Source organism: Rhinichthys klamathensis, unplaced genomic scaffold (assembly GCF_029890125.1).
Source record: "Rhinichthys klamathensis goyatoka isolate OS25496 unplaced genomic scaffold, OSU_Roscu_1.1 h1tg000172l_1, whole genome shotgun sequence".
Taxonomy (NCBI): Eukaryota; Metazoa; Chordata; class Actinopteri; order Cypriniformes; family Leuciscidae; genus Rhinichthys; species Rhinichthys klamathensis.
In genome coordinates, this window is record NW_026606702.1 from 1,490,813 (window position 1) to 1,502,360 (window position 11,548).

General features: G+C 37.7%; 1 protein-coding gene across 1 annotated transcript; it reads right to left on the reverse strand.

Annotated features, from left to right (window-relative positions):
- Positions 1-1,246: 1,246 nt before the first annotated feature.
- sh2d1aa (SH2 domain containing 1A duplicate a) lies at positions 1,247-10,630 on the reverse strand. Its single transcript, XM_056259994.1, has 3 exons — positions 10,438-10,630; positions 2,377-2,440; positions 1,247-1,598 (listed from the first exon to the last, which is right to left on the reverse strand). Exons 1-3 carry the CDS (start codon positions 10,572-10,574, stop codon positions 1,476-1,478), a joined length of 324 nt encoding a protein of 107 aa, XP_056115969.1. The 5' UTR covers positions 10,575-10,630; the 3' UTR covers positions 1,247-1,475.
- Positions 10,631-11,548: the final 918 nt, after the last annotated feature.

The following is an 11,548-nucleotide window of genomic DNA, read 5'->3' on the forward strand; positions in this document are numbered from 1 at the left end:
ATGTATTTTCTTGTGAATTCTGTGGATATGCTGTACCATCAAGCTTTGTAATCTTAATCTGAGATATATATTTGCACTGAATATAAGGTGGAGATAAATGCATTAGACTGAATTTTTAGAGTGTGCAAATATTTAACAGATTATTTGTGCAGGAGGTGCTCTAAAGGCACGTTATGTTTCCGATATTTTGCAGATGTTCATTTCAACTGAAGTACGATTACTTTGCACGAGGAAAAAAAATTGTGGCAGAAATATTTTTCTTTTTATCTTAGTTTGCATCTTTGTCATTATCACAATCATTGCTGAAATGAAAAAGGAATATGTACTTTTTTTCATGATCAAATCATCTTCCTCTCTCAGAAGTCAAGTACTAAAAAAACTTCAGTGTCCTCTCCTTGGCCAAACGAGTTCCTGTGGTGTATATTTGGCTGATAGGCTTTATGTACACAGATTAATGCAGTTGGTTAAACATGCCTATTTAAAAACAAAGTACTTTGGGCAGTGGCCTTTTTATAAATAAAAATGCAAATTTAACCCTTTGTTGCGAGTATGTGTGAGTATTTGCACAGAACAGCTGAAGCACTTGTTCACTCCAGAGTGATTTATGATTCATTTGTAACCTTTATATCTTGCATTTGTTTCTCAAGAGGAATGATCATTCAAACGCTGAGGCATCAATGTTTTATATCGGTTCAAAGAATCATAAAGATTCAAATAGAACATTATCTCTTCTGCAAATATTTTTTGTGACTGGAAAAAAAGTACATTACGCATATTATATATTTTATTTATAACATCAAAAAGGCTCTGAATTTCATTTACAATAAATCCTTTGAAATCAAAACAATTTTGTTTTTAACATTAGCGTGATAGCATTGTTGCAGGAAGTGTTAGACAGACACGCTTGTTATCAAACTCTCATTACTAGACTGAAAATAAGATCTGACTTTGTTCAAGGCCTATTTTTCTCATGGGTTTCTCTGTAATGATCTATAGATGGCTATCTGTATTTGCTGAAACTAGTTAATTCAAGGAGGTTCTTTATTTAAAAAATCCTCTGAAAACATTGAATTGTCAGTCTGCCAACCGTGTTTTCTTCACAGTATTGTACAGAGATGTACAATATAACACAGTAGGACAGGACAGGTATTTCCACAATGGACAGGTATTTCACATATATTATGGCTGAGCATTTATCAAATTACTTTTAATATCGACTTGAAAGGTAACAACCATTATTTTATTTAAATTGAAATCATTAAATGCATTTCAATGGTTTCTCCCTCCTGATATATCTAATACACTTTTAATACATTTTTACAATTTACAGCATTTTTACAAATTTTCTACAATTTACCCATGGCGGTTTAAGAGCCCCCACCGCTGTATGCAAGGATATTTTCTCAGACATAGAAATACCCATGCATGCATTTACAGCAGGTATAAACAGTGAGGTGTTTGTTTCAACTTGTGTGTTATTGTTTAGGTTTGTTCACAGGATACAGAAGAGGAACAGAGATGCCTTGGTCCGGGATCTTGAACGCAGCAATGAGGTTACTTGCGTTTCGAAAGAGTCGTTCCTTCATCCCAGGGGCCATCTGAAAAAAATAATTCAATAAAAATGAATCTGGTCTCTTAAAAAGATATTTTAAAGTACTATACCTGATACATAACTTTTTATTGTGCAATTTAATAGAAATGGTAATTCTAAGAAATAATACATACAAACTCGTGGTACTACCATATGACCCATGCGTTGAGAAAGATTTCTCTGAGTGAGTGTAAAATATAAATAAAGAAAATAGCTTTGTGGTATTCTGCTCGTGTGGCTGGTGGTTAATGCTGATCAGTTACAGGAAGCACAATGATATGAGATAAAACATGACCTTAAGTTATGTTGCTCATTTTAAAGTGCCTGTTTTAGTTACAAGGAACTGTTTTTGGTTTCATAGTGAACCAAAATGCAAATGTTTATCAGCATCTCAAAGTGTGTTTGAAGTTTTTGCACATCTTGCCTTTCCTTAATGCATATGAAATGGGCTATGTGGGTGATATTAAAACATAACAGACATACATTGGCAACTCTCTGGCTGTGCATTTGTGTGGTGAGCAATGAATACATGCAAAACACTGACCACAAATAGAAAAACAAAAATTCCACTGTATTCTTCTGCAGTCAACAGTATATAGTGTAGTTCTCTTCTTGTTTATGAAATACTGTAACAGTGGCATTCAATTTTGCTACAGAAATGGTCACACATCATCACACACAACATATGATAAGACATAAGTATCTGTTTGTACAAAATTAGATCTAGGCCTATATCCAGGTTTCACTTGAGGAAAGATACAAAGCTCGAGTAAATCTCTTCGTACCTCTATTGTCCAGAGGCCATCCTTTTGTTTGAAAACTCTGTAGGTGTAAATCCATCCATCACACCTGGAGATTTACACACAGTTATTATTATGATATTATTTGCAGCATAATAGATAGTATAGAATAGTATTGTAGCTATTACACGCCTGTCTAGAATGCTTAAGTCTGTAGCTGGTTACATAAACTACTAAGACTAGTCTTGCAAGTCCATCCATCTTCCCTTATTCAGCTCATTTGCAGGGTCCACTTACACACACATTTGACTTGGCACAGGTTTTACACCCGATGCCCTTCCTGAAACATTCACACTCACACACATTCCTACATGCATCCAATCCACCTAACCTGCATGTCTTTGTGCTGTGGGGGAAACCGGGTGAAAAAAAAAAGCCAGGGTGCGAACTCTTGCTGTGAGGCGACAGTGCTATCCACTGAGCCACCGCCCTAAGACTAGTCTTACACAGTGCACATCATTTTTTCCTTCAAGACTGATCATCATTTTTTTAAGTAAAAATATTAAAAGATGGATTGGTCTCATTAGAATGATTAGCCTTCCTAATTGCAAAGTTGGTCAGACTAGTCTAAAAGGCAATGGCTGCATCCAAAATCGCAAACTCTCTTGAGTAGTTACTTATTTTGAATAAATAAAACAAGTATGTTCTCTGGGCTGCATCTGAAATCGCATACTTGCCTACTATATATAGTAGGTGAAAAACAAAAGAATATAGTGTGTGTGACAAAAGTAGAATGACCGAATTCACAGTGGTCATGAAAGATTAGGCAAGTATCCGGATGACCTACTGCTTCCGGCAAGATTCTGAAGTGTGCATATGATGGACACTTTATTATCCCATGAGGCCACAGGAGAGGATTTATGAAGGGCAATGAAGGGACGCAACTGATGCTGGTATGTCACATGATAATGACAACATGGTGAATGTCCCTAGTGGAAAAAAAATATATACCAAAATGTATTTAAAATACATTTATTTCATACTAGGTATACTACAAATCCATTATCATATTTACTGACATATCATTTGAGACTTACTGATATGAATATTATAATTAAACTTTATTAGTAGTACTTCTTTTTCAGCACAATCAAATATACTTAAGTATATCTTTAGTTGAATTAAAGCACTGTTTACGGATAACTAAAGTGCATTAAGTAAAAAATTAGTTTTTCCAGTTTAGAAGACTTAAAGTATACCAATTTAATATACTAAAAGTACAATTGCATGGTATTTATATTAAATTACATAATTAAACTTTGTAAATGTAGCCTATTTGTAGTAGGCTATAGCATAAAATAAATGTATTTTCAATAGCCTACATTTTAGTATATTTTTCACTAGGGATTTTGAAAATCACATTGATTGTGATTTTGAAAATCACATTGATTTTCACAATGATTATGTCCAGATTACATTCATACACACTCATACTATAAAATATAACATCCTACTTTTTTTAGTGGTTGTGAAGTAATTACTTACTCAAAATGAGTACCTACTCAAGAGATTATGCGATTTTGGAAGAAGCCCTGGACGTACATTCGCCATGTTGTCATGTGACCTACCTGCGTCAGTTATGTCGCTTCACTGCTCTTCATAATTCCTCTACCATGACCGCATGGTAAAGTGTCCATTATTACACACTTCAAAATCGCGCCGGAAGAAGTAGGTAATCCGGGTACTTTTTGCCTACTCTTTTGTGAGTGAGTACTGTGAATTTGGACATACTTATTTTGTCACACATTGTTTTTCGCCTACTATAGTACGGAAGTATGCGAAATGCGATTTCGGATGCAACCCTTGTTTAGCAACTTGCCCTGCATCGCCCGTCTGCTCATCACGGTAATGATACCGGTATCTATTATCACAACTCGAATCACTCTCTTGTTTCATACTCATATAAATACAAATTACGCCATCTTGAGTCTCAGTACTGTAGTCTAATCGATTGTAGTGACAAATAACCTCAACGTGCCTCAGTATTAATATTACTGTTTTGTAGCAGTTGTCGATGTTTTGTACCTTGTAGTAGACTGTTTTGTCTTAACGAAAGCTTAAAGGTAATATACAGGTTAGATTATAAAATAATTTAAAGTCAATTGAATATTTCACGCCAATGTAAATGAGTAGCCGTTTAATAAGTGGGAAAATGTAGGCCTACAATCTATCGCAAGGCCTACCTTGACGCGGAGCGAAGGCTTCATCCTAAAGGGGGTTATTTTGCGATAATAATCGACTGACTACATGCTAATGTTAAAGGGGAACTTGGCAACTTCTTCAACTTAATAAAACTGTTTAGAAATCATCTGGATGGTTAAATAACCTGTTCTGGTGAAAATGGTGACTATCCCTGCTCCCCCCAGTGATCCCAGGCGGAAAACCATCCTTGCACAGGGCTCGAATTTCGGCGCGGGATTGCGGGTATTGCGCATAATTCTAATCATTCCCGCAAGTCTCCCATTTATAATGCGGGAAATTCCCGCAATCGTAATCCACACAGATAATAAAATCAAATCATTCTTTTAACAACTATCTTCCAGACGCAATTTCACAAACAGCGTGAGTGTTCAGCGGTGCCGCGCGTCTTCCTTCTCTTCTCTCTGTGTTGTGCAAGGCAGGCATCAAGCGCTGCGGCGATAATACACACTCGCGTTTTGGAGTCGGGACCATAGACTGTAAGGTCGGGACATGACGGAATATTCACTTGCACAATCGGGCCAGCAGTGCATCGTGACTTAAGTCCTTTTAAGTCTCACCAGTCTTACCAGTTTAAACATTCAAGCGATTTTAAACTAATCAGTGCTCGCGCGCTCTCTGAGAGATTATTTTCTATGCGCACATTCATAGAAAATCCGCCTCAAAAACAGCTGGCCAGTAACTATTTTTCGCGGATTATATTGCTTTAACACGCAAAATTGTCAATTTCGGTCTTTGTGAGTAGGCTATAGACCTTATGTAGCCACGCCCCTTTTCCGCGCTGAGCTCATTGTCTTTTGACTTCCGGTCTGTATTTTCACAGCGATCTTGCCTAGTTATGAATGAACGGCTCGTTAAAAAAAATTCCCAAGGTCAATTTGTTAAGACATATGCTTTACAATGCTTATCATAAACATTACAATGCTCATGATAACTTTCGTTAACTCTAGAATAAGTAAATCAACTTCACCAGCTAATTACTCCTGAACAGCGATGCCATAGAAATATACAGAGCGACCGCAAAAACGGAAGTTCAAAGACAATATTCTAAAGATGGCGGCGCCCTCGTTTCTCTGGTGCATAAGGTCTATACTCTAAACATAGTCGGTTTTGTCTTTAATAGGCCCAAGCATAAAACGCATGCCAGTATAATGAACACAGGATCCGTGCACTAGCTCTTAAAGTGACGGCAGCCATTTGTGTCAAAACAACAAAAGATAGCTTTAAGTTAAAGGAATCAGGATTAATAGCCTATGTATTTAATTTATTCAGGACTAAAATACTACCCAGTGTTATTTTCCATTTGATTACTTTATTCAGTTTCTGTTTATGAATACTAGTGTTAGACCTATTCAAAAACTTTTCTCTTTAATTGTCTTTATTTGTATCTTTATTCTATTGTATTTGTGCTACTTTTTTCAATTTAATTAAACAATTTAAATCAAGCTTCCTTGTGATGTGTAAATTCTTAACAACAATATTACCCCATTGTAAAAATGCAATGAGCGCAAACATTTAGGCAAGATAAATGTAATCATTTTGTTTGGAAAAAATGATTTTCCCTTTCTCCCCCTCATACAAAAAAAATCCCCCCCATGAGAATCATCTAAGGGGGGATTTCCCCCCCCATTTTCCAAAACGAAATTCAGGCCCTGCTTGCAACATGGGGACTAACGTCCCGGGAAGTTGGAAATAGGAAGTCTGGTGAGAAGCGAGAAACACGAACTGCTTTATGGCAATTCGACATAATTCTATGATACTGTGTATGATGTATTACCCACCTTGGTAGACATAGCTCCACACGATAAAGTTGTCCAGCTCCGATAATAACAAATCCACATAAGCAGCGGTAGAAAGGGGGAGGAGGGTGCCGCAAGTGAGTTTTTTTTTACGACAGTGTTGTGAAATATACGCCCCACAGCTGTTGGGGGAGCTCGATGAGAAAACATGCGATAACAAAAGTGAAAATCAGCGAAGAAATAGCTAGAGTTGCCAAGTTCCCCTTTAATCACAGCATGTGAACTACACATCTTGTTAAAGCTGCGGTCCGTAGTTTTTCCTCTTTGTCGCCATCTCTGTTCGAAATCTGCAATTGCAGTTATTCGAGGAATTATCAACTTTACGTGAGTTGTGCCTCGGCACGGCACAGCGCGGATGGATCCAATGTTTTGAGGAGACTGTGAGGCTGTCAGTCACCGCGTGGTGTGGATACTGGCATTCAGAATCACAGATTCTACTTTTTGGAAGTATGACCAACATAAGAATTTTCACCGGAAAATGTCCTCTGAACAAGTAAGAAACATCCACTTTTGTTCTTCTGACCAACTAAGGGGAAAAAAACATTGCAGTAAATCGCGCTGATTAAATCTAACGATCGCTTATCATATCACTGCAAACCGTGCAAATTATACTTTGTTCTCAAATTGTTATTGTTAACAACATCAGCATTGCATGACTACATTTAATGCCCTTCATATTTATTCTTGTTTTCGCATGGGCCCGGTTGCAGTCTCTTCTTTTCTGTAGCCAGTCCGAAGACTTTTGCGTTTTACAACGGGTGAATCTCCAGTTGTCACTGGTGATTGTCGTTTGAACCTTTCTGGATCCGCCATCAAATTGATACGTTTAATTATATCAAGTGCTGTGAGAAAAGGCTATAAATCTCCACCTCTAGCATCCTCACACGCAATATAGCCTACTAGCCGAGTACGGTGGCCGAGAGAGCTCAACGCGCTGCAACTGAAGAAAACACATGCAAATACAAAAAAACACATGCAAATCAATAAAACGCATGCAAATACAAAAAAACGCGTGCAAATAAAAAAAAACACCCGCAAATTAAGAAAACATCTTCATCAGTTTCACAACACACGTGTGCTCCAAATACTCACAACACCACCAAAAAGCCTACAAACGCGCTGCAAAAGCTCACAACACAAATACAGAAAACGCGCTGCAAATAACACAGAGCACAACGGAAATGTTTCCAGAGGAACCAAATAAGTGACGAACCCGGCTGGGACGTGCGTGCTGGCAGTGGCATAGATATCCATAAATCTATGCGTGCTGGTGCTTACAGCTTAAAATTATACTTTATTTATTTATTTGTGCAAAACATACAGAGATTACATTTTTTTATGACATACAACTTGTATACAATGTACAAAATGTATTAACAATGTGTTCAATGTCATCAGAATACAAATGAGAAAAGAACAATGAGCTGGAAACTAAAATAAATAAATAAAAAAGATAAAGAAGAAAATCATGAAGGAAAGATATTTATCTGTACAAATTGTTTCATGTTATTACATTTTCATAAAGAAAAGTTTCGTAAGAAATGTTAGGTAATGTAGGGTCCAAAATTTTAAAGTTGAGACACACAGATATAACGCATATTTTAAAAGCTTTTTTGTAAACTAAAAATAAAAATGTATTTGCATCCGTTATGTTGACAGCATTATATTTCTGTGGTAAGAACAGCTCTTCAGCTGATGGACGCTGTGCTGCGTTGTCATGGGAACATCCCAGGTGAAAATAATGAGGAAATTAATTTCAATTTCAATTTTATTAATGGATAGCCCCTTGAGATGCAACATCTCATTTTCAAGAGTGTCCATATAGACATAAAACTATATGTATGGACGCATAGATTTATGGATATCTATTCCAGCACGTCTCAGCCGGGTTCGTCACTTATTTGGTTCCTCTGGAAACATTTCCGTTGTGCTCTGTGTTGCAGCGCGTTTTCTGTATTTGTGTTGTGAGCTTTTGCAGCGCGTTTGTATTTGGTGGTGTTGTGAGTATTTGGAGCACACGTGTGTTGTGAAACTGATGAAGATGTTTTCTTAATTTGCGGGTGTTTTTTTTTATTTGCACGCGTTTTTTTGTATTTGCATGCGTTTTATTTTATTTGCATGTGTTTTTTTGTATTTGCATGTGTTTTCTTCAGTTGCAGCGCGTTGAGCTCTCTCGGCCACCGTAGAGACTCCTTCTTTATGTGTACAGATGTGACGTAATGACGCAAAGACATGCGCGAATTTCCCGCGGAAATCCAACAGTACCACTGGAATTACAAACAGTATTACAACCTTACCGTTTTGAATCGAGCTAAGGCAAACAGATAGTTTTGAACATTGGCTGGTTATGTACTTGCTCAAAAGTTTATTTTGGACTATTTTTAAACCAAAAAAGTTACGGACTGGAGCTTTAAGTTACTCGCAAGTTGCCAACAAATATGATAATGGCACAACAGTTCTTAAGTGGTTTTATACCGTTACTTCACAAGTGGCGTACCAACACAGTAACACAACTATATTTGGTACAAAAATGGTTAATGCTCATTTTGAATGGGGGAAAAAACAGAACAGCATGCAATAGGCCTATAGTCTTAATATTTACCATATATTTATGGCAGAAATAGAGTAGGCTTGCTAGTATGCTGTCCCTAACTGAACTCCGCAATGGTTTTCGTGAATGAGGCGTTGTCACTAGGGGTGGAACGGTACATATTCGTATTGAACCGAAACGGTACGGGGGTCACGGTTCGGTGCACGAATTTGCACGCAGAATACACGGTACAAATAAAAAAAACCTCTTAAATAGCGATGAATTTCGCTCTATTCGCTTTTGGTGTGACTGTGAACGCAGCAATGAACAGGCTGCGATCAAGATTGCAATGCAGGAGTGTGTGTGTGTGTCTGTGTGCGCGAGAGAGAGAGAGAGAGAGAGAGAGAGAGAGAGAGAGAGAGAGAGAGAGAGAGAGAGAGAGAGAGAGAGAGGCGCGATGAACAGTGTGTGTGTGTGCGAGAGAGAGAGAGGCGCGATCGAACAGTGTGTGTGTGTGTGTGTGTGTGCGCGCGCGTGCGAGAGAGAGAGGCGCGGTGTGTGTGTGTGTGTGTGTTCGCGCGCGCGAGAGAGAGAGGCGCGGGCGCGAATCGCGCGATGAACAGTGTGTGTGTGTGTGTGTGTGCGCGCGCGCGTGCGAGAGAGAGAGAGAGCCGCGGGCGCGAATCGCGCGATGAACAGTGTGTGTGTGTGTGTGAGTGTGTGTGAGTGTGTGTGAGAGAGGCACGGGCGATCGAACAGTGGAAACGTAAAAACATACTCCGTCATTTTTTTCATACAGGACATCATTAAAACTGCAAATTGTTTACTTATATTTGTGTACACTCGCAATAAAACACAACATTGTGCTTTTGTCACACTCTAAACTCTTGTCAAACTGTAACCTACACCTGTTAACAAAAGTTTTTATGGTAGTATTATTTTATACGGAAATCAATTATTTATAATTCAGATGAGAATAAAGTTAGTTAATTAAAATGAAGGAAAACAAATATCTTGATCTGAAATAGCAAATTAATTTTAAATTCATTCAGGTACAATTACCAAACATATCTCAAGGTCTTTTCGTCTTTTTAATAATTTAATTAATAAACTAATTATATAAAACTACTGTCAGTGCACTACAAATAAACTGGTTCTATGCCTTTATTAATAAAACTTATTTAAAAAAATACAAGGCTTAAGACATTTATAAAAATGCCTTCTGCATTTTTGCTTTGCTTTTCACTCCCTTGTACCGAAATCGTACCGAACCGTGATGTCTGAACCGAGGTATGAACCGAACCGTGACTTCTGTGTACCGTTCCACCCCTAGTTGTCACGCGAAATAATAGTTTCTCATTTGTATAGCATTGTTTTTCCCTGCTGTCCCAAAACAGTTAGAAAAGACCCGTGACACATTTTTGGTCCCAAGCCACTATAGTTGATAACCACGCCACTGTTACGGCTTTCTGCACATAACGCTACTCAGACTCGCAAGACAATGATGCAGTTACTCACAGCACACACACGCAGTAAGACCCCGCGGAGCTCATGCTGTCTCTGATCAGATAGCTGCCATCTCTGCCCGCTTCGTTCAGGATCTCTTCTGCTTGGCTCTTACTGATGGGTCCATGATATTCTGCCAAATCCTCCATTCTATCTCACTGTCTTTAGCAATTACACACGCACACAGACACCACAAGAGCTGACCTCACTAAAGGAAGTCGAGAGAAGCTCTGAGTTAATGGAACTGATCCAGGATCAGCTGCAGCAGATGTCCATGTGACACATTCGGACTGTTCTTAGAAACACTTACTATTCACCTTTATGCAGCAATATTACATTGCTATCGGTTTGAAATAGAGTTCCTTAAAGGGCAATTTTATTATTCTAACTCATGATAATTTATACATAGGGCCTATAGACGAATCAGTGTTTATGGATTGAGATCTTTATAACCTAACCATTTTAGTGCTGTTATATTACTGATGCAAGAAAACACGACCATTCGCAGCAACTTTAATAACTTGATTTTCTCACATTTTAAAATTATGTTCCAAAATATCAGACCATGAAACTGAGCATTTCAAACTCAAAACATTTCAAACATTTCACGTGAGTAATCTTTTGATATAATGTGGCCGGGGGAAAAAGTAAACTGACTAAACTATGAAGTGTGGGATACTGCACTACACTACTCTGTCCACGCGGGGGCACTGCCGTTCCGTTGTAATGTTGTAACGACACCAAGTCATTTTGAAAACTTCTTTTTTTTCTTGAGTTAAAAAAACTTGAATCTCCCATTTACAGGTCTTTAAAGTGAAGAACACAATAACTATCTAATTAGGCTACACAATACACAGGGACTATAAGCAGCAGCTGCAACAATAAAGAGGTTGGTATAATGGATAATTTAATCATTTAACAAAATACAAAAAAATGTCATTTAAAAAAGCAAGAGAAGGGTTGCTTTTGGCATTATTTATGTACAGATACAATTAATTGTTTACACTTTGCTCATGAACATTAGGCTAATTGTTACATGACAAGTAGCCTATTGCTAATTTGGCTAAAAAAGAATGTCACAAGGCCTAATCAGTTGGCAAATAAAGAAATGCTAATATAAAGA

What these genes read in the sequence shown, in the direction of transcription:
- sh2d1aa (XM_056259994.1), bottom strand. Translation starts at nt 10,574, where the DNA reads ATGGAGGATTTGGCAGAATATCATGGACCCATCAGTAAGAGCCAAGCA. An exon ending in TCTTACTGCGTGTGTGTGCT is followed by an intron (nt 2,441 to 10,437) that starts GTGAGTAACTGC and finishes GTAAATCTCCAG; the next exon opens with GTGTGATGGATGGATTTACA. An exon ending in ATGGCCTCTGGACAATAGAG is followed by an intron (nt 1,599 to 2,376) that starts GTACGAAGAGAT and finishes TATTTTTTTCAG; the next exon opens with ATGGCCCCTGGGATGAAGGA.